The following is a 24,432-nucleotide window of genomic DNA, read 5'->3' as shown; positions in this document are numbered from 1 at the left end:
GGAACTATTATTCATAGCCCTAGTACTGGTAGTGCTGACTTCGATTTTTGTGCCTGAGTCTCCAAATTACCAAGTTGAGAAACGACTAGATATTTCCAGGCAAAAACCCCTCAAAAAGCCAGCCCATTTCCCTTCACATGATGAGACGTGGGAAGAGCGGGAATAGTTCTTGCCACTAAACGAGCAAGAGAGGAACCAGCCCCGCAGTGAAGACGCAACGTGAGGGCCCTGGTGTCGGGCTTCCGAAACCCCGCTTATGACTCAGCCTGAGAGGAGGCAGCAGTGAATTCCAGCCTGAGTCCTGCTCCCCCCGGGGCTGTGCTGCCTCTGAGAGCTCAGGTCAGCCAGGGAGTCTCTGTGCTCAGGGGCAAAAAGAGATCTCTCTCTCTCTCTCTTGAATAGGACTGTATGCCGTTCAACTCTGTGATCTGTGTCTTATCTGCGAGACACGGGTTTGGATCCTGGCTCCGCCATAGACTAGCTGTGTGCTCTTGGGAGAAGATTACTAGACTTTATGGATCCCGAGCGTTCTCACCTGTAAAATGGGATCAGCAACAGCAATGGCAGTGTCAGCTAACAAACACTGAGTGCTTGCCGCATACCAGGCATGATGGATGCCCATCGACTCATTTTCTCCCCCACAAAATCCAGCAAGGCGGGAACTATCTCAGAGATGAGAAACTGAGGGTTGGATTAATGGAATAAAGGTCCAAGCTTACCCAAAGAGTAAGCGTCCCAGCTTGGCTGGGATTTGAGCTCAGTGCCCCCCGCCCCACGCCAGTTTTCCCCTGATAACAGCATCATCTACCTCGTGCGACTGGCATATGGACACATATGAGACGACATAAGCAAAGCACTGGTTGGTACACTTAGCCATTTTTTCTAAGCATGTGTTGAGTGTGTTTGTTCTCAGCAGTGCGTTCAGTGCTTTGAAAGAAATAAAAGAAACATTGATTCTTTTCTGAAGTTCAAACTCTGTTAAGAAAAATGAGATACAGACCCATAAAATTGTTATATAGCAGTGCTAGACAGCTTTAAGTGAAAAGGGAGAGGAAAAGGGAGGCCTGAGAACATGTTGAAGATGTAGATAAGGGAAGAATTACACTGGACATCAAAGGGCTGATAGAATCCAAGTAGGCAGAGAAAGGCATTCTAGGCATTGGTTTGCAGGAATTTTTCTAACAAAGGAGATATTTCCACCATGGATCACATATACAAACTCATAGTCTCATATCGACTAACAGCCTTTCACGAGGCCATTTACAGGGCTTGGTAGGCAGACTGAACTGATTTTGCTCAGTTCGGGTGCATTTGAATCAAATGCATGTGATACAGTCTCACTGCTGTAAACAGACGGATTTACAAGGTGTTGCCTCAGAGTGAGACAGGCGTTCTGCTTTGGAAGGTTGAGTAGAATGATTCTACACCATATCTGTGTGTTCCTGTTTCTACCCTATGCTAAACATTTCTAAGTACTATGGAATATTTTTCCAAAATGTTGTGTTGTGATAATTAGGAGTGCAAAAAAGTCTTAGTTTTCTGGTGGAGCAGTGTGCTCTGCCTTTTGATCCTTTCTTGAGTGGGCAAGACATTTCAAATGATGGCAGTTCAGTGAGCTCTGAAAATAATTAAGACCACCTAGTAAACTTGACTGCTTGCCACATGGCAAACTTAGCTCTCGAGGTCTGTCCTAAGCACTTGGCAACACAACTTAGGTGAGGTCACCCACAGAGAATTCTACACTCCTCTGTGAACTAGGCTTTCTACTGAGTTGACTTATCTCTTACAATTTCACTGTTCTGTTGCATAGTCTCCCTTCTAAGCATCCCTGATCCTTCTGTCCAAGCACTGGTCAAGAGCACTATAATAGGATATACGTAAAATAAACAATTAATTCGTCCAGAGTCATGTGCCTTTATGTAGATATCCCAGTATGTATGTACGTGTCTATATGCAAGAACATAGACATATATATACATAGATATGCAAATTCATGCATGTATACCATAAACACATAATTAGCAACTATTTGAAATAAGTGGTTTAGAATATTTAAAAATTTCTAATTTTCAGGACTGTAGAAAGAAATTTTAGACACATTATACTGAATATATGAAACTACTCCCCTCTCTTCTTCCCGTCGAATTTGTCATCATATTCTAATACAATGTTTTCCAAACGTTTACTTTAGTATATGCATTTTAATAAGGCATTTTAATAACCACTTTTATTCTACAACAACAGGCTTACCTAAATCCCCCAAAGTAGTATTCCATTTGCCATTCTTTTGTCCTATACATAAAAACATCCTCAAAAATGCCTTTGCCACTCTCTTATTATAATCCTGATAAAATAAAGGGTTATCTTCAAAATTCATACCTTACCCAAGATCTGGATGACACTCCCCCAAACCAAAAAAAAAAAAAAAAAAACACATTCCTCAAATCAATGGTATTCTGTGCTTATCATCTACACATTTGCTTTCCTTTTACTGTTAATGTATTATGTCAAACACACTTAAAAGCATTTCTAGATAATTGCAAGTGGTAATTAATGCATTTCTCTTCTTAATCACCTTTCAAAGATAATATATTTATGGAGAGTCTAATAGCAAGTTGTGAAAATTAGCTGTCACCAGCAGCTGACATCCTAAAGAATGCGAGTTAGGTGAAATGGTTGGAGAGTAGGACACCCTGGCAGCCTGGGAAACCAATTCAGTTTGCTTTACCACACCTAATATATTGACTGATAACACTCTAGGGAAGTCATAGACAATGAAATGTAATTAAGAAGATAGTAACTACACTTTACCTACCTAGAAGAAAACTTTAGAACTTTCTTTTGTCTCATATTTACTTTTTGTTGTAAGTATTATTATCTGATAATGCACTCTAAAAATCCCTGTCTATTTGAAATTTGAGGTTATCTGAATTCTGGATAAGCAGATATTTCTGGAAGGTAGTGAATAATATTGACTGACAAGATGAATATTAGCATATGTTAGACCCATTTTCCAATGACCATTACCCTTCAATCAACCATCTGGGCAGAATCTCAGGCTGATTTAATGAGGCTGGGAGCCTGAGATCTTGACATAGGTACAAGAGCTATAAATGCCTTTACAACTGTCCAAAAGAGATAGGACCTGTGGCCCATGGGCCATCTAAAAACCATGCCAAACCAAGGTGAAGAATAGGACATCTCCAAGTATCTCTGGTAAAATGATGCAGTATAGATAGGAAAGATGAAATAAATCAGGAAATAAACAGAGAAGAAGAAAAGAATTTTTGGTAGGCAAAAGTATATTTATCCCCAATGCTTCAGAGCTGACTTCCTTTTTCAAGTCTCAAGAAAAAAAAAGAAATATGATTTTGTCATGTGGTTCCTACCAGCATCCTTTCAGGGAGAATTTCAAAATATTATGTGAAAAGCATTATTAAAATTACCCAGTGATTTTCTAAGCATTATTAAAATTACCCATAGTGATTTTCTAAGCACTTACAATAGCACAGAAAATATTAACAGGCTAAATCTGAAAGAGAAAGAATTATAAAGAACATTGTGCTTTTATTTAATAAAGAAAGATCACCTTTAATTCAGTGACAATGATAAGATAGTTAGGACAAGTGAATGCAAATGTGAATGATAATGGGAATGCAAACTGGTGCAGCCACTCTGGAAAACAGTATGGAAGTTCCTCAAAAAACTAAAGATAGTACTACCCTACGACCCAGCAATTGCACTACGAGGCATTTATCCACGGGATACAGGTATGCTGTTTCGAAGGGGCCCATGCACCCCCATGTTGATAGCACTATCAACAATAACCAAAGTATGGAAAGAGCCCAAATGTCCATCGATGGATGACTGAATAAAGAAGAGGTGGTATATCTCTACAATGGAGTATTACTTGGCAATCAAAAAGAATGAAATCTTGCCATTTGCAACTATGTGCATGGAACTGGAGGGTATTATGCTAAGTGAAATTAGTCAGTCAGACAAAGACAAATATCATATGACTTTACTCATATAAGGACTTTAAGAGACAAAACAGATGAACATAAGGGAAGGGAAGCAAAAATAATATAAAAACAGGGAGGGGGGCAAAACAGAAGAGACTCATAAATATGGAGAACAAACTGAGGGTTACTGGAGGGGTTGTAGGGGGGGATGGGCTAAATGGGTGAGGGGCACTAAGGAATCTACTCCTGAAATCATTGTTGCACTATATGCTAACTAAATTAAATTAGTTGGATGTAAATTAAAAAAAAAAAAATTAAATTAAAAAAATGTGAGTAAGTCAGAAGAGATGTCTTATCCTAATCAAGACTTGTTTATTCTTAAAAAAAAAAATTCTCTTTAAGATGAATTTTAAAAGGAGAGAAAAGAAAAAAAGAGATAAAATCAGACTCTTAAATACAGAGAACAAACTGGTGGTTGCCAGAGGGGCAGTGGGTGGGGGATGGGTGAAATAGGTGATGGGGATTAAGAGCACAGTTAAACATGTTGAGCACTGAGAGATATACAGAAGTGTTGAATCATATTGTACACCTGAAACTAATGTAACACTGTATGTTAACTATACTTCAATAACAGAGAGAGTGAGAGAAGAGCAGAATAGGAGAAGGTAAAGGGGGAAAGATTGAAACTCTTGGTCATGCTCACAGATTTGGGAAGAAATTCTAGAATACAAAATGAAAGACATTTAGCAGGGTGTTGAAATAGAAACTAGAATAAGAGGTTATCAGTGCACTTTGGACCTTTATCTGGAGTTCTGAAGTTAAGTCCTTAATGCCTGCTTTTCTCACAGGCAGCTCTAATTCAAGCATTTCATTGTTGGTTACCAATTAAATAAAGGAAATATGTTATATCATAACAAACAGTTCTTTCTTTAGCCTCTGCTTTCTGTTGTTCCAGATTGAGATTGCTCTAACACAAACTTAATCAAAGGGCATTCTTAGATCCCCCTATGAGGTGCTGGAACTGACTTGGCTACTGATTGTTACATTTTCAGGGATTGTGTAAACTGGATCTTAAACTGTTAGTTGCAATGGATCGTAATGGGAGTGTTTATACCATGGAAATTGGCAAAGGGTACAAATCAAGGCTTTTTACCAGCACATTCTTGCCTTTTATTCACACATTCATACAGACCTTAAAAGGCTCCATCATGTTAATGATTCTCTTGCCTTGAGAATGAGTGTCCAACAACTAAAGAAATGACCGTTAATACCGTCACCCTCACAGGAGACAGTAATTCAATGTTTCTGACCTACAGAGCGTTATGCTAGTCTCTGCAGAACTAAAGAGCTCACAGTCTGTTTTGAAGAGAAGGAGATTTTTGCACAATTTTTAAACTGTAATGCAACACAGCCTAACAGCAGAGTCAAATGAACAATAGAGAGAGTCTACCTGAGTTCTACTTCTATAGGAGTGGACAGAGAAAGGACCTCAGAGGAGAGATGATAATTCACAAAGGAGGTATAACTGGAAGAAGCATAGGAAGAAGAATAGCAGAGAAGTGGACAGGAGACTTGAGTACAGTGGGAAAATGTACCCAAAATGTCTACAGAAAATTAAAGTCATCTTCCTGGAAAACATGGTTCAAATGAGAAGTGATGTGGCACAATAGAGAACGCATGAGGTTTTGGGGATGGAGAAATCTGGATTTAATCTTCACCTTGACAGTTACTAGCTGTGTGAGGCTACTTTACCTTTGTCAATCTTAGCTTGCCTGTCTGTAAAATGGTTATAACATTCTGTTTTCAAAGTGCTCATGAGGATTAAAAGAATTAATGTGTGCAGCATCTCCTAGCACAGAACCTGATATGTAGTAGACAAAAAAAAAAAAAAATTAAAGATAGTATTGTCCACCTTCAAACCCTCATGGTCATTGTCATCAGTACCTAATGGTTTGGAAGAGAAGCTGGACTTCAGAGTGTGAATCCAGATTGTAGAGCTCACTGATTTGCAAAGCAAAAGCTTGTAAACTTTGTTAATTACTGGGGAGATACGGAAGGCCTTGAACGTGGGGATAACATGTTCCAAGTGGTGTTTCAAAAGAACACCCCAGGGGCACCTGGGTGGCTCAGTCGGTTGAACGTCCGACTCCAGTTCAGGTCATGGTCTCGCGGTTCGTGAGCTCGAGCCCCGTGTCGGGCTCTGTGCTAACAAACAGCTCAGAGCCTGGAGGCTGCTTCGGATTCTGTGTCTTCCTCTCTCTCTCTCTCTCTCTCTCTCTCTCTCTCTCTCTCTCTCTCTCCCCCTCCCCTGTGCATGCTCTGTCTCTCTCTGTCTCTCAAAAATAAATAAATGTTAAAAAACAAAATTTAAAAAGAACACCCTGGCAATAATGCGTGAACACTGTCTTTGGATTAATATAGACTTGGGTTCTGTTACGTGAGTTTGCTGTGTTTTTTTGAGAGCATTGAATTATGCTATTATAAAGAATGGAACTCATCAGAAATATTACGCATAGGTCACAAGAAAGCTCTTGGCTCATAATATTCAGGTGAAACTCATGGGCAGAGTAAATTTGGTGTACCTGTGACTGTCCTAATGCAGAGCACCATAGATGAGCCCAGTGCCTACTTTAATGCTCTGCCATAGGTGTCTTGAAATTCTTTTTTTTTTTCATGTTTATTTATTTATTTTGAAAGAGAGAGAGAGTAAGCAGGGGAAGAGCAGAGATGGAAGGAGAGAGAGAATCCTAAGTAGGCTCTGCTCTGTCAGCACAGAGCCTGACGTGGGGCTCAATTCCACAAACCATGACGTCATGACCTGAGCTGAAACCAAAAGTCAGATGCTGAAACCGAGAGTCGGATGCTTAACCGGAGCCACCCAGTTGCCCCTTGAAATTCTTAATAATTGACGTTCTTAATTATTTTTTTAACAAAAGGCCTTACATTTTCATTTTGCACCAGATCCTGCAAATGACATACCTGGCTTGGCACATAAGCGGTGTTAAGTGTAGCTAATAAATACACTTTAAATAAACTTGTAGCATGTGACACACAGGCATAATTTATACAATGTGTTCCAAAACAGATAGCAAATAAGTTAGGAACATGTAATACCTGACAAGGAAAGACAAAACAGCTGAACAAATAAGAATATTAAAGTTAGAAGTGGATGGAAAGACCAAGTTATGATCCTGTCGCTTTGGGACTGATATCTGTCACCACTAAATCGACCACCCATTGGTGTCGTCCAATATGTTTCCGTTCTCCTCGTGGGTGTTCCGCTCAAGAAAAGCAGCTACCACTTGTGGCATTTCAACAAGCTAATTGACAAGGTACTACTATCGTTGAGTGTACTTGCTCTGTGTCATTCTGATAGAGCAAATGCCTATCACTGGCCCGAGTCATCTTCATTCTGTGGGGGCCTTTGGGACCTCAGCCTTCTTAATGACACTTCCAGCAGGATGGTGAACATCAGTAGGGCATGTGAGCATCGTGAACCCCAAGATTCAAGAAATGTGATCCTGTGGCCTCCACCACTCTATTGCCATTCCTTGCTTGGCATGTCCATTTATGCCACCTCTTTGCTCTTGCTTATCACTATACTTTAACTTGACTTAATAGACCATGTGAGTTGAGCATGTTAGTTTGGTCTTTCAGTCCTATGGCCAGTGGTCAAGCTTGCGTAGTAGTATAGTTAAAGACCTCCATCTCATCAAAGTAAGTTCTACACAAGTCCGAATCATAGTTCTACCACTTAATAGTTGTCTGAACATAAACGGTTACTTATCTCTCAGAGCGCTGGTTTCCTTATACACAAAACCAAAGTAATGATACATGGTTGAGAGAGATAAATGGAATTATGACAGTAAAATAATAATAGCGAACACATATAAAACAATTCCTACATGCCAGGCACCACTCTAAGTGCTTTAGATCTTAACTGATTTAATCCTCCTAATAATTCTATGAAGTAGTATTACTTTTTATCCCCATTTATAAGTGAGAAAACACTAAGTTCCAGAAGTTAAGAAAATTACCCAAAGTCACAGCATAGCACTTGATACCTACTAGGCCCTGATTAAATAATAGAAAAATTGAATGTCAATGTTACATTTTGATCAACAAAATTCAGCCATACTGACTTCCAATAGTCTCCATTCTTTGGATGAGAAAATCAATATACTTCAGATACCTCTAATGTACAAGAACTGAAAGTTGATGCTTTGGTTGAGCTATTGACTAAAAAGAATCCCAAATGGCTGAAGGGTGTGTTAGTAGGTGTGTACACGTGATCAAAGGTCCTCTTGTGTGGAATCCCTCATTCCTTCTCAATGACAGATGAAGGAAAGGCCTTTGTGAACTGAAGGAGAAATCATGGTTCTTACCTATAAAAATCTCAAGCTCCAAGGAAACTTGAGAGAAAGGGATGAAAGCCAGGGGGCTATTTTCCCAGATAGTTCCAGCAGAGAAAATCAACCCCAGTCTATTCTTACTGCCCTAGAAATATATTAGTTCCCTCAACCAAGAAAATTCAATAAAATCAAAAACGATACAAACAAAAAAGAATATAGGATTGTGAAGGAAGATTGAGTAAGGAAGAATGTTACCTTAATGACAATCTGCCAGTTTCAAGCACATGTTTTTTTTTGTTTTTTTGTTTTTTTTTTTAATTTTTTTTTTTTCAACGTTTATTTATTTTTGGGACAGAGAGAGACAGAGCATGAATGGGGGAGGGGCAGAGAGAGAGGGAGACACAGAATCGGAAACAGGCTCCAGGCTCTGAGCCATCAGCCCAGAGCCCGATGCGGGGCTCGAACTCACGGACCGCGAGATCGTGACCTGGCTGAAGTCGGACGCTTAACCGACTGCGCCACCCAGGCGCCCCTCAAGCACATGTTTAAATGCAAATGAAATAGTAAGGATTCCTTTCGGCTTTATTGAATGTTTCATTAATAAATCACTAGGCCAAGTCGGCCGATGGACAACTCCCAGAAACACTGGATCAGGGTGCCACACAGCTAAGAAATTAGAACAGTCAGTATAAGAGCTAAATAAACATGCTTGTTATCAAAATAAGTGCATTTGAAATGACTTCTACCCAAGAACCATTTCCTTGCAAAATATATTGGAGTACTCCCATATCTTACTTGGTAGACTCATGAAATGTTAGAACTGCTCCGTCCCCAAAATAAGCTCCTTTAAATATCCAGCTAAGTGAGGGTTTTTAATGATTTCTTATGTTAATAGGCACAGAAGCATTTTTTCTTCAAATGGGTGCTTTAGACACAAGTACATTCTGAAGAAGAAAGAAGTCATAGGTCTCTGCTCGAAGCTGGTGCTGTTGGCCAAGCAGCCCCCCTTCTTACCTCTGCCTCCCTTGCCCTGAAGGGATTTCACCAAACCGCCTTAACTTGGAGACACTAATTTGCAAACCATGGGCCACAATCCAATCCCTTCATTTTACAAACAAATACAGGAGACTCAGAGAGATGAAGTCAGAGGTAGAGCTCAGCTCGGAGTCCGTGTCTCTTACTTTTCAATCCCAAAACTACCCTACTATAACAAAATAAAGTGATTGCTTCATCAGGATTAGTCATGCAAGCTTTAAATCTACCATGTAGAAAGTTGTGGTACAGTTAGGTTTTAGGTTTCAGGATGAGTAATAAGTAGATGGTTATTTTCCACCCAGGTGTTTTATTTCACCTGTGATGGTTGCTCTCAGATCAGCGTAGCCACCTATAACAAGGAGGAAAGATCTAGTTAACCCACTTCTTTTTTTTTTTTTTTTTAATCTTTATTTATTTTTGAGAGAGAGACAGAGTGTGAGCAGGGGAGGAGCAGAGAGAGAGGGAGACACAGACTCCGAAGCAGGCTCCAGGCCCTGAGATGTCAGCACAGAGCCTGACACAGGGCTCGAACCCACGAACCGTGAGATCATGACTTGAGCCAAAGTCGGATGCTCAACCGACCGAGCCACCCAGGCGCCCCTAGTTAACCAACTTCTAAGTGAAACCCATTAATAATTTCAAAATAGATATGCCTAAAATCCTATGTTTTTAGTCCATTAATAAGAATAGGAACTGATGGGAATGCAAGCTGGTGCAGCCACTCTGGAAAATAGTATGGAGGTTTCTAAAAATACTAAAAATAGAACTACCCTACGACCCAGCAATTGCACTGCTAGGCATTTATCCACGGGATACAGCTGTGCTGTTTCGAAGGGAGACATGCACCCCAATGTTGATTGCAACACTATCCACAATAGCCAAAGTAGGGAAAGAGCCCACATGTCCATCGATGGATGAATGGATAAAGAAGATGTGGTATATATATATATATATATATATATATATATATATATATACACAGTGGAGTATTACTCGGCAATCAAAAAGAATGAAATCTCGCCATTTGCAACTATGTGGATGGAACTGGAGGGTATTATGCTAAGTGAAGAGAAAGAGAAAGACAAATATCATATGACTTTATTCATATGAGGACTTTAAGAGACAAACCAGATGAACATAAGAGAAGGGAAGCAAAAATATAAAAGCAGGGAGGGGGACAAAACAGAAGAGACTCATAAATATGGAGAACAAACGGAGGGTTACTGGAGCGATTGTGGGAGGGGGGATGGGCTAAACGGGTAAGAGGCACTAAGGAATCTACTCCTGAAATTACTGTTACACTATATGCTAACTAATTTGGATGTAAATTCTAAAAAAATAAAAAATTAAATTAAAAAAAAAGAATAGGAACTGACTTTCAAATAGTTGGAAAACATACCACTATTTCCCTTGCCCTGTCTGCCAACATATTCTCACCCATTCAATAAATAGTTTAGAGCAAGGTAAGATGTTCTGCTTCTGAGGTTTTCTGTTTCTCAGAATCGAAAGACAGTGGCCCTCAATCCTTGACTTTCAGAGTAGAAAATTAAAATACATATAGCCTGGTCTGGGCCAGACACACCTGTCCCCTCCACCTAGAGATTATTATTTGATAGGTTTAAGGCTACCTGACTGTGTGAAACACATTGAAACCACATTGCAAAACACTGTTCCACAGTGACGGTGGAAAGGATGTGACCTCTCTTCAGTCCTAAAAAGCCAATACTGCTGCCTTCAAAATGCTGAGCTCCAATTCCTGAGCCATGTTTGAGAGTCATTAGGGATTAACAACCCATTTTTAGAGCTTCTTGCCTATGTATTAACTGCTTCTTTTAATTGTCGTTGGGCCCTCAGCTCTGAGGATGCTTAACCTTGCTAGCGGTAGATAATTCTTTCAGAATGTGGGACTCCCCGAGCGCCACCTCCCAAGGCATCCTCAGAACAATAAGTTACCGTTCCTGAAGTTTACTCTAAAACACATCTTGAAAGCCTGATCCTCCATAGAATCTGTTTTAGAAGTTTCACAAGCTCATCAGAGTCCAGAGCCAGATGGAAAGCCTTGGAATCCCGACACAAATCCAAACCTGTGATCAAAATATCTGCTCCAGTTATATTGAGACTAGTATCTTGGTCTCCATGTAGTTAGCAAGGATTGATGACTGGAGGCAAATTCTGGGAATAACACGGTCCTCAGAAATGCATTCTCAGAGTCAGAAGTCCCTGAAAGAAATAAAGGGTGCGAGAAAAGCTCCCTGACCGCCATGTTTCAGTGGCATTGGGGCAGAGAAACCTTTATCTCTCCACACTATCAAGTATTCACCGCTTGTTCTAATAATGCGATTGAGATCCATGCGGGAGAAGCTCAATACAACATTCAAAAACCCACAAAGGGAGACAGGCTGGCCACAGTAGTGCCAACAGCTTCATCCCAGAGGCTGAAACCAAGAGGATCAGGCTGACCCTGACCACTGGTACCAGCTGTGCAGAGAATTGCCAAGCTACAAAGCAGGACTGACTTCTGGCCATGGAGAATCGTTGTAAGACAGTGAGCATTACTGACAGGCGAGAAGCCATAGTTTCTTCTTCTCTGGGCCTAAATCTGTGCTTCCATTCTGCAAGCTGGCTTTGAACTTGATGTTCTGAATCACTGCCTTGGTAACATGCCTAACTCGCTCCCTGGCTGCATGGGTAGGAGGCAGCAGACTGGAATGCGTAGAGGGTTTAACCGAATAGCGTGACCAACTGATGTGGATCGAGAATTGTGCACACTGAAGACTGAATTCCCTGTTCCTAAGTGCAACTATCACTGAGCCCCAGCTGCTATTTTCATGTAAGAATGTGGGACCAGATGCTCCACTTGTCCAGCAGGAGCTGGACATGTGGATTTTTTTAGTGTGAAATCTCCTACTTTTTAACATTTGACAACAAAGAAAAATGTTGTTAAAAAATACATCCCAGGGGTGCCTGGGTGGCTCAGTCGGTTGAGCGTCCGACTTCAGCTCAGGTCATGATCTCACGGTTCGTGAGTTCGAGCACCACGTCATGCTCTGTGCTGACAGCTCAGAGCCTGGAGCCTGCTTAGGATTCTGTGTCTCCCTCTCTCTGCCCCTCCCCTGCTTACGCTCTGTCTCTCTCTCTCAAAAATAAATAAACATTTAAAAAATCATTTAAAAGAAAATACACCCCAAAATGGTTAAAATGGTCAATTTTATGTTATAGATATATGAATAAAAAGAACAAAAAAAAAGAATAAAAAGAAAAAAAAAGGATGTGGGCCAAATAAAAACCTAACACTCAGATCTAAAACCTAAGATCTAGACTGAGCTGCAGACTCATTTTCAACCTCTGCCCTAGCATTAGGGCCATCCCAAGCCCCATCTCTCCACTTCGCAAAATGGGTTAATTCCTGGACTCAGTTCAAGGCCCCAGGTCCTAAAATCTGCCCCAGGATTACCCTGGGTCCATTTGGAAGATCTGAAAGTGGCCTGGCCCTGGATTCTGCCAAATTGTCAAGAGGCTCTATTCTTCGCTGGAACGTCAAAATCAGTTACCCATCTAGACTGCTACCAATGTGTCACCATCCCCCAAGGTGGCTAAGGTTATCCCTGACCAGGTGTGCCTCCACCTAGCCCTGCCGTGTCTCACACTCACTCTGTCTCTCCTGACATGCTGCAGGGGACCAGGCAACATTGACTCTGTCCTGAGGTGAAATAAGAATTACAACTTGTGCTTCCCAGCTACGTGCTATGTTCTGGCAGCGTGCTAAGTGTTTTATGTAAATTATCCCACTTTATGATTCCACTAATTAGCATAATTTCATAAGGAACCTGAATGTCAGAGAGCTAAACAATTCATTCAAATTTGCACAGCTATGAAGTGAAGGTCTGAGATTCAAACTCAAATCAGAAGCCCATTCCTACTCCATTGCCGGCATGGGAGAGACAGACCAGGGAGGGTGGGGGTATTTCTACACTTTCTGCAGGTGGAAAGGGAAGATACGCTCTTCGGCATTCTTACCCAATTTCACACCATGCTTTGAAAGTTCACAATATCACTGCTTTCCAATTTTACAACTTTCTACATACAGTTACTTGTGGTTTCCAGTTTTGGGCATTTTATGGCCAATCGTATTTCAAACGATATTTTGGAAGCAACGTAAAGTGGTTGCCAAACTCCTGTTTTGCCAAGCAAGGATATTTTTAAATCTATCATTTAGCGTCATTATCACCACGTCGAATGCGTACGTGCACGCACACGTGTTACTAGCTCCAGGGAACCAGGAACCCTGCTTGCCTTTGCTTTCATTCAGGGCTGGTGGGTACAAGCACATGCATATAGAGTTCCCAGCCTACAACTGTGCAGTGTTATAGAAGTTTGCTGGGAAAACCACTGTTTGGAACTTGGAAAACTTTATCCGCAAACGAAACAATGCCATTACAAACGATGGCTAGGTTCCCACTTCACAGAATAGACGGAGAATTTCTTGTTTTATTTTGGATATGAGGCCCCAGAAGTTTAAGCAGTGTCCTGAAATAACACATACTCGTTTACAAAGCTAAGATTAGAAGAGAATTATCCTGGTAGCTACTTCAATTCTTTCTCTCATCACCAGAGACAATAATATTCTCCTCTATAATATTTAACATTATTAGTTAAATAGCCTGGTGGAGAGACAGCTTTGGAAATTTACCACTACTTACAAAAATGGTTCTATGGAAAAATGCAATCGGTAGCACCACTGAAAGATATAAACATGGCTGGGCGCCTGGGTGGCGCAGTCGGTTAAGCGTCCGACTTCAGCCAGGTCACGTGAGTTCGAGCCCCGCGTCAGGCTCTGGGCTGATGGCTCTGAGCCTGGAGCCTGTTTCCGATTCTGTGTCTCCCTCTCTCTCTCTGACCCTCCCCCGTTCATGCTCTGTCTCTCTCTGTCCCAAAAATAAATAAACGTTGAAAAAAAAATTTTTTTTTAAAGATATAAACATGGCTGTTATCACCGACACATTCCCTTTTATTCATGCCTCGTCTCCCCAACAACCGTGGCAAGGAAATATAGCGTGATCCTCAGAAGTGATCAGAAGCGAAGACGCTTCCATCCCCCAGAAAGAGATAATCATTTGCCTTTTCATATAGGAAGTTTGTACATCCGGGTGCCCCGAGTGTGTTTGTTACCCCCGTCAACGTTCAACGTAAGAGTGAAATTGGGTCACTGACATGTCGCCATGGAATAGCTATTAGCATAATCCTTAATTGGAATCCTATTTACTCTTCTGTTGGCTTAATATCTTCCCTGTGCTTTAAAGAGAGCTGTCACATGATTATGTCACCTGAGGCTGGGACCCTGCAGAGAAACAAGAATCTGCCAGTCACACAGACTTGTAAAATTCAAATATATTATCTCTTTCAGAGAGAAAGTAATGAATGCATTACATTAAAGAAATTCTCAGGAACAAATGGCTAAAAGTGACCAGAGGTTATAAGACTCCAAACAATGAATTTGCTCATAATTTTTTAAAATTGATAATCATTAGCCCAGCCTCTCTAATGATGATATATATATATACATATGTATGCATATATGCCCATGTATATGATATATGATATGTTCACATACATGACATGTAACATATATAATATGTTGTATATGTGTATATGACCATGAACGTTATATATAATAATGAGTATTTTATATATATGATATATTATATATAGCACTATGTACAAAACATAGGTAATAGAGGAGTTGGGAGATCAATAATCAAGGACAGCGTTTCTAATTATGAAAAGAGGCATCGTACTTGAGAACTTCAATTTTCTTCTCCATTTTCCAAGGTTTGCATTTGACAGTAGCAATCATTTGTCTTTTCTCATCTAACTCTGCCTTCAGTCTTTCCAATTCCTCCTCATCAATTTCTTCTTCTTCTTCCCTTTAAAAGATAGAAAAGAAAGAAACCTTAATAGAGTTAAGTTTTGCCTGACTACCAGACTTAAAGAAGAACGCTCTCGGATACTCAGTCAATGGATATCAACTCGGTTGTACATAGAGGAGGCTGAGATTTATAAGCCTTAGAGCTTGCAGATATCTGAACACTGATGCGGGATTTCTGGAATTATCGCAACTTTAAAATAATAGCGTTTACCTTCTGAAGTCCTGAAACAGTTTTACATCCATAGCCTCAGGACATAACTCTCAGGACTAGAAGACCTGTGGAATATTAGTTGCAGATCTATCAAGATACTTTCCTCTCTACTTTGTTCCCTTGTATCCTTTCCCCAACCAATTCTACATTTCATTGAGAAACATTACTTTTTGATAAGGATGGTAAATGAGAGGGGAAGATGTCTTTGAAGTGCCCTTACAAATTTGTTAGCCATGTCTCAAGAGAAAGAGAAAAATTGAAATAGGAAAAAATTAAAAAAATCTATTTCTCGAAGGTAACTTAATCTGTTAATTAAATTCAAAACTTCAGTTGATAAAATTCAACTTGAAGTTTATTTGGTAGAAACGAAACCTTTGAAGGGACCTTCAAAGGAACTTGGCTTCTCACTGAGCAAATGAGATGTTTCTTTTCTCTTCTGTGTTTCTCGGATTGCAAAAATGCCATAGGGTCCAGAACTAACTAAACAAATCAAAACAATCTAAACATGAGCAGCAGGATTTTAAGGTGAGGAATGTAATGCCCCATTTTGTAAAGATCAACTTTTTTTATAGATAGCTTCGTTGATTGAGCTATTGTCCTTCAGCTCCAGACTCCCCTTCTATACTGAATATTGGGATGCTGGGGCTGGGGCTCTGTAGGGCACATTTCTGCTTTGTCAGCTGCCTCAATAGTAGGCTGTCAATAAGAGATACCCAGAAGGGACTTGGGATTCCTGTTCGCTTCCTGGGGTGGTACATCCTCCCTGGTAATGCTTCTTCACCCCACTAGCTGAAGGGCCCTCCCACAGCTACAGGTGAATCCAGCTTGCCAATTTCCCCAACACTAACAGAACCAGCTTCCTCACCACCCCGGTAGAAACCAGCACCGCTGGTGGATCACCCCCTTTGCAATGGTTTCAGCCCCATACGTAATTCCTCTATGCTTCTTGGGTTTCTTTATTTTGGGAGAGAGGGGGAGGAGGGGCAGAGAGAGAGAATCCCAAGCAGGCTCCTCGCTCAGCACAGAGCCCGACTCGGGGCTCGATCCCACAACCCTGGGATCATGGCCTGAGCCAGAATCAAAAGTCAGTCGCTTAGCCAACCGAGCCACTCGGCCACCCCTCTCCTCTATGCTTTTAAGTTTAAATTTCAACCTCTCTCCTCTGTTCCTGTAGCCCTTGGAGAGGTAGCTGCTTCATATACTTGTCGTCACCATGATACCTGAGTGTTGTCTTTTCACCTTCCCAGTAACCTAGACAACAATTATTTATCCCTACTCAACAGTTCTCTTATCAAATACTTTATGTTCAATTAACTGCAGAAGTTTCTTTCTCCAAACTAAACCCTGACAGAGAAATTGCAATCTGACTCAGTGTTAGTCAGAAACATACTTTGCTGTGGGGTACCTGGGTGGCTCAGTGGGTTAGGCATCCAGCTTCGACTCAAGTCACGATCTCGTGGTTTGTGGGTTTGAGCCCCGCATCGGGCTGTCTGCTGTCGGCACAGAGCCTATTGGGATCCTCTGTCACCCTCTCTCTTTGCTCCTCCCCTGCTTGCATTCTCTTTCTCTCTCTCTCTCTCTCTCTCTCTGTCTCAAAAAATAAATAAATAAATAAATAAATAAATAAATAAATAAATAAACAAACATTAAAAAAAAAAAAGTAACAGGGGCGCCTGTGTGGCTTAGTCGGTTAAGCATCCAACTTCAGCTCAGGTCATGATCTTGAGGTTTGTGAGTTCGAGCCCCCATCGGGCTCTGTGCAGACAGCTGAGAGCCTGGAGCCTGCTTGGGGTTCTGTGTCTCCCTCGCTCTCTGCCCCTCCCCCGCTCGTGCGCTGTCTCTCTCTTTCTCTCTCTCAAAAATAAACAAACATTAAAAAAAAATTGTAAAGAGAAACATACTTTTCTGTTGACTATATTCATCATGACTACACACAGTAAGACCATGGCAGAGCTGCTTTTGAAAGTTCCAGCTGAGGGAGAGGGGGACACAGCCATAGCGTTACAGGCCACTGTACAAAATGACTGTGCACCCCTCCTTTCTTTCCCACCAACCCAGTTTTTAATCATGTCATGATTACTGAAATAAAAACTCATATTAACTTTCTAAAATAACACTTCCTGTTGACAGTTGGGTTTCTTGACCAATTCAAATGTTTTGCTTAGAATAGTAATTTGGGGTGCCCAGGTGGTTCAGTCAGTTGAGTGTCTGACTCTTGATTGTCAGTCAGTTGAGTGTCTGACTCTTGATGACTCTGGTCATGATCCCGGGGTCATGGGATCAAGCTCTGTGTCAGGCTCCGTGCTGAGCATAGAGTCTGCTGGAGGTTCCCTCTCTCTCCCTCTGCCCCTCCCCTGCACTCTCTCTCTCTCAAATATATTTTTTTTAACTTTAAAAAGAATAGTAAGAGACCAGTAAGCGTACACTCTAAAATACAACTCTGATTGCCAGTAGGTTGTTTTCGTTTTAATTATTTTTTTGATTATTATACAAAATTTCATGGTGGTCGCAACTCTGACATTTTTACTACATCTATATTCATAGTTTTTGTTTGCTTAATTTGCCAATCAGAATAACAATATGTGTGTAGATTTGTCACAGGAAGAAAATGTATGTTTTAGTAAAACTGATTGTTTTGCTTGTCACATCACTATGTTGAACACCTGAAACTAATGTGACATTGGCTGTCAATTATACTTCAATTGAAAAAAAAGAGACTGTTTTACTGAATATTACTCAAAAACTTGTTTCCATGTAGACATAGACCAAATCCAAATTTAATAAATATTCAAAATCCATGTAAGGCAAGAATGTGCAATGGGAAAAAGATAATCTCTTCAACAAACGACGTTGGGAAAACCGGACAGCTTCATGCAAAAGAACGAAAATGGATGATTTACTTATTTCATACACAAAAAAAAAAAACTCAAAATGGATTAAGGACTTGAATATGAGACCTAAAAGCATAAAAACCTAAAAGAGAGCACAGGTAGTAATTTCTCTGACATCAGCTGTAGCAACATTTTCTATATATGTCTCTGAGGCAAGGGAAACAAAAGCAGAAATCAACTATTGAGACTACATCAAAATAAAAAGTGTCTGCACAGCAAAGGAAACAATCAACAAACTAAAAGACAACCTACCCAATGGGAGAAGATATTTGCAAATGACAGAATCTGATAAAGGGTGAGTATCCAAAATATTTAAAGAACTTATACAACTCAACACCAAAAAAACAAATAATCCAATTTAAAAATGGTCAGAAGACATGGAAAAGACGTTTCTCCAAAGAAGATAGATATACAAATGGCCAACAGACATGTGAAAAGATGCTCAACATCACTATCATCATGGAAATGCAAATCACAACCACAATGAGATATCACCTCACACCTGTCAGAATGGCTAAAATAAACAGCACAAGAAACAACAAGTGTTGGTGAGGATGTGGAGAAAAAAGAACCGTCATGCACTGTTGGTAGGATTGCAAACTAGCGCAGCCACTGTGGGAAACAGTACGGAGGTTCCTCAAAAAATTAAAAATAGAATTACCATATGGCCCAGTAATCCCACTACTGGATATTTATCCAAGGAATATAAAAATACCAATCTGAAAAGATGTATGCACCCCCATGTTTATCGCAGCACCATTTACAATAGCCGAATTATGGAAGCAGCCCAAGTGTCTATGGATAGATGAATGGATAAAGAAGAGGCAACACAATGGAATATTACTCAGCCATAAAAAAGAATGAAATCTTGCCATTCACAACAACACGGATGGATCTAAAGAGTATTATGCTCAGTGAAATGTCAGTCAGAGACAGACAAATACCATAGGATTGCATTCATATGTGGATTTAAGAAGCAAAACAAAAAAAAAAACCCCAGACTCTTAACTACAGAGAACAAACTGATGGTTACCAGGCTGGGGGATGGGTGAAATAGGTGATGGGGGTTAAGAGTAAACTTATCATGATGAGCACTGAGTGTTGAATCACTAGATTGCGTGCCTGAAACTAATGTAACACTGTATGTTAATGAAGCTGGAATTAAAATCTTTTTTAAAAAAAGGAAAAAAAATCCATGCAATTCAAAACCATGTTGTTCAAGGGTCAACGGTATCTACATGTAAGTACCTTAAAGCTTTACATTAATGGATTCCCATTAGGAATCATACATGAAACAGTATCTTAATGTAGTGTCATCAAAGAATTAAAAAAAAAAAGATCTATTAGGATGTGGATTTACCATGTAACTAAAGTTTATTTCTTTACATGCCAATTTTTAGAAACCACTTAATGGAAATCTTCCTAATGCTAATTCTATCCTTTCCTGCTATCTTAAATCCAGTTCTTTAGGCATTTAAATTCTATGATTCCTTAAAAACTTATGTCAAATCTCTTCAACCCTTTTCTGATTATCCATATATATTATCCCATATAATAAATAGATTTGTCCTTTCCAAAACTCCAAACAACCTTGTTCTTCTCCGACACATTTATACTGTCTTACTTCACAATGATTTGGGTCCAAGTAACCCCTCCCTTAACGCTATTATGAACTTCGGGAGAATACAGTCAATTGCATATTCATATCCATGTCTTCCAAAGAAATTAGCAAATTAGCTTCCACAGCAGTGGAGCTGGATAAATATTAATTAAATAAATGTTTATGTACAGAATTTTTCTGGATGACAGGGTTATCATCATAAATCCACTGCTCAAAGTCCACTAAAATTGAACAATGTCCTCCAAGATTAGTATGGCATGGAAAGATAAGAATAAATTCTTACACTAAATAACCCCAGACCGGTATATTTTTAAAGTCTTTTTTGTTAATTGTTGATTGCTCCAGACGGATTGTGTTGTGCTACCAGGAATGGTTCTTCAATAAGTTATCTTCAAACAGGCAGGTAATTATAACATTACTTTCACCAGCATATAAGGGAACTGTTTTCCTAAGAATCACTCAAAGAAAGTGCTAATCATATTAAAAGAATATCGCAGAGGTTTGCTTCATCTTCTAAACTGTAGGGCTAATCTGTGCAAGAATGGCTTTCTATCTTCAGTTTGATTTATTTAAACAACAGTTGTTAGGGGGAAAAAAGGCATAATGTGCTGAATTTCTCACTGCTATGAACATATTTCTTACACTTAAAACTGGGTCAGGAAAAGCCTGTCATATTATTAGAAATCCTCCAAAATGTCTAACGAGGCAGTATTTTTTCACTGTCTCCAAAGATAGTTAGCATTGCAACCTTGGTTTTAGTTGGCTTCAAATGTTTTGTTAGTGCAGGGGAAATTCCCTAAGGTGTTTCACTTGAACATTTAAATTTTAAAAGACCATAAATCAGTTAATCTAAATAAACATGCCCTGATTTGCCTACAAATCTTTCTCGCAATATATTTGCCTACAAATCTTTCTCACAATATATTTGCTAATATATTTTCTTCAGAAAAAAAAACAAATGCTTGGTGGGGAGCCTAGATGGTTCAGTCGGTTGAGCATCTGACTTCGGCTCAGGTCATGATCTTGCAGTCTGTGAGCTCGAGCCCCGCATCAGATTCTGTGCTGACAGCTCAGAGCCTGGAGACTGCTTCGGATTCTGTGTCTCCCTCTCTCTCTGCCCCTCCCTCGCTCATGCTCTCTCTCTCTCTCTCTCTCTCTCTCTGTCAAAAATAAATAAACATTAAAAAGAAAAATTTTTTTAAATGTCTTCAAAATGAACAACAGAAAATGAACCTTCATATTGGGATTGGAACCATCAATCACCAGAAATAATTGATGATACTATTTAGACGAGTTGCCCAAATTATGGAAGTAATCATGTAATTTGAAAAACCTTTGGAGACAAAGCTCACTGTAGCCAGGTTTGGCTGTTTGGAGGAGCGAGGAGAAAGGGGGGCAGGGCTACCCTTGGGCCTCTGAGAATCAGGATGAGACTGGTACCAGCTAAGGACAGACACTGTCACAGGGACAACTTTCCTTCAGGCAATAGGGGCCAAGACCCACTGATTTATATGGTCCGATTTCTAGGAGTTGAGCAGTTAACATGTGGGCCTTAAGCAGACCGAGAGAGCACAGAACTTTTCTTTTTCTTTTTTATTTTTTTAACGTTTATTTATTTTTGAGAGAGAGAGAGAGAGAGAGTGTGTGTGTGTGTGTGTCTGTGTGTTCAGGGGAGGGGCACAGAGAGAGAGACAGAAGGAGAGAGAGAGAATCCCAAGCAGGCTCTGAACTGTCAGCACAGAGCCCAACGCGGGGCTCAAACTCACAAACCACAAGATCATGACCTGAGCCGAAGTCGGACACTTCACTGACTGAGCCACCCAGGCGCAACCTCCAGCCCCCAATTCACCTTTTTGAAAGGACCTCTCTGAGGCACAAGTGGAGAAGAATAGCAAATTCTGGAACACAGCCTGTATCATGCATGCATCTATTGTTGAAATCTCACTATCAGAAAACACAGGCTTTGTTAATAGGAAATATTACTGCATCATAATAGTGATGACAATAAGGACATAGAGCTTAAATGTATGAGATGAGGTGGCTCATTTGGTTACGTGACCAAGTCTTGATTTTGGCTCAGGTCATGATCACACGCTAACAACATGGAACCTGCTTGGGATTCTCTCTCTTTGCCCTTCACACGCTTGTAAGTGGTCTCTCTCTCTCTGTCTCTGTCTCTCTCTCTCTCTCACACACAAAATAAGTAAATAAACTTTATAAAAATTTTAATTAAAAAAACTATGAGATATTTTGTTTTCAAAAGTAAAAAGCATAAAAAGCATAAAAAAGAAAATAGAAAAAAGAAAACCAGAGGCAAAATTTTTAAAAAGGTGATGTCTTGATATTCAAAGATGGAAGAAAGGAGTTTGGGGAGGAGGAGAAAAAGAAAGAAGGGGAGGGAGATTTCAAAACTGAAATCAACAAAAATATGATGAAGAAGTAGGTGGGGTTAGTCTTTCGTTTTAAAAGGAACCATCAGCTATCAATGCTAAGCTTCTCTCTACCTGCCAAAATCTCCATACAATTGTCTTTAATTACAATTATTTACGAAAAGGAAAGTAATAGCTAGTTGTTGAACACTGGAATGTATCATTTGGGGAGGACATCTTAGAAAATTCCTCTTCATCTAAAGTCCTAAGAGTGTTTTGGAGGAAATCGTATCACCTTGTAGTGGTTCCCATGACCCTACTACCTGACAGGGGCAGAGTAGCTGCTCTCTTAAAGCCTTTCCAAAGGGTCAAGGTTTTCTATTATTAGATGTGTATTACACGCACACTTTTCCTACCAGCCCGCCATCTGCAAATTTCCAGAAGGTAAAGACTCGAAAACCATTTCATTAGATTTTTCCTAACTAGCATTTAACAAACTATTCTATACAAAGTCAGTGCTCAGTGAAATGTTCGCCTGGTGGAAATGGTAGGTGCAGGGTTGTGTTAAAAAGGAAATGACAGCCCCAATGCTCTTCTGTAAAAGAAGAGATGCTTAGTATTTTAGGCTTTGAGGGTTACATACAGTTCTGTCCCATATTCGTCTTTGGTTTTGCTTGTTTGTTTGTTAATCAACAACCCTTTAAAACTCTAAGAACCACTCTTAGCTCTTGGGCTGGAATTAGCCATATTTTGTCAACCCCGGCTCCCTAAGCTAAAGTGATTTGGGCTCACTGTTTAGGAATTTTCCACTTAACTTTGATAACAATATATGTCATTAATGGGATAACTTCAAAATACCTAAATGAACTATTAATATTAATTAATAGCAATATCGATATTAATTAATGAACTATATTAATAACCATGACAATTTAGATGTCTCATTAGGAAATTTCTCTTAGCCCATTCTTAATACATATATTCGTTTTTAAATTCTATTTAAATTGTAAAATACATTTAACTAAGTGGAGTAAAAAATGGCAGCATTGGATTAAGCCTGTGTTTATTGTTTCTAAGTTTATTTATTTATTTTTTTTTAATTTTTTTTTTTCAACGTTTATTTATTTTTGGGACAGAGAGAGACAGAGCATGAACAGGGGAGGGGCAGAGAGAGAGGGAGACACAGAATCGGAAACAGGCTCCAGGCTCTGAGCCATCAGCCCAGAGCCCGATGCGGGGCCCGAACTCACGGACCGTGGGATCGTGACCTGGCTGAAGTCGGACGCTTAACCGACTGCGCCACCCAGGCGCCCCTAAGTTTATTTATTTTTGAGAGAGACAGAGGCAGTGCGAGTGGGAGAGGGGCAGATAGAGAGGGAGGGCTCCGTGCTGCCAGTGCAGAGCCAGACGTGGGGTTCGAACTTATAAAACCACAAGATCATGACCTGAGCCAAAACCAAGAGTCAGTCACTTGAGGGACTGAGCCACGTAGGGGCCGCCAAGCTGTCTTTCTTAAATTTTTTTTTTTTTTTTCAACGTTTATTTATTTTTGGGATAGAGAGAGACAGAGCATGAACGGGGGAGGGGCAGAGAGAGAGGGAGACACAGAATTGGAAACAGGCTCCAGGCTCTGAGCCATCAGCCCAGAGCCTGACGCGGGGCTCGAACTCACGGGCTGCGAGATCGTGACCTGGCTGAAGTCGGACACTTAACCGACTGCGCCACCCAGGCGCCCCCAAGCTGTCTTTCTAAAAGTAGTTTTTAATTACCAGTTTTAAGGCCACAGAGAGCCTAAAGGGTGGGGGGGTGGGGGGGGGTCCTCTTTCAGAGTCAAGTACTTTTGAAGGAGTCACAGTTTCAGTTACAGATCAGAGCGAACTTACGCCCCCCTCTTCAGCCTCCTCCTTCTCTCCTTCTCTCTGGCCTTCCTTGTTTCTTCATCCTCTGGTTCAGGTTCCGGGTCATCCTCATGGATAACATCTCTTTTTCGTTTCCTCTTTGGTCTCAAGCTCTCTCTTCGAGGTAATTTATCTTCCTCCTCCTCTTCCTCTTCGCCTAAACATAG

General features: G+C 40.3%; 1 protein-coding gene across 1 annotated transcript in view; it reads right to left on the bottom strand.

Annotated features, from left to right (window-relative positions):
• The window catches only part of TMC1 (transmembrane channel like 1), a 194,850-nt gene that overhangs the window by 74,516 nt on the left and 95,902 nt on the right, over window positions 1–24,432 (bottom strand). The window contains exons 4-5 of the mRNA XM_045469691.1: window positions 24,251–24,422; window positions 15,145–15,273 (exon numbers count right to left, since the gene is read on the bottom strand). Of these exons, the coding sequence (XP_045325647.1) occupies window positions 15,145–15,273; window positions 24,251–24,422 (301 nt within the window). The remainder of the gene's footprint in view (window positions 1–15,144; window positions 15,274–24,250; window positions 24,423–24,432) is intronic.

The sequence above is a fragment of the Leopardus geoffroyi genome, chromosome D4, assembly GCF_018350155.1.
Source record: "Leopardus geoffroyi isolate Oge1 chromosome D4, O.geoffroyi_Oge1_pat1.0, whole genome shotgun sequence".
Lineage (NCBI taxonomy): Eukaryota > Metazoa > Chordata > Mammalia > Carnivora > Felidae > Leopardus > Leopardus geoffroyi.
The sequence above is the reverse complement of the archived record's forward strand: the minus strand, read 5'-3'. Positions and strand labels throughout refer to the sequence as shown.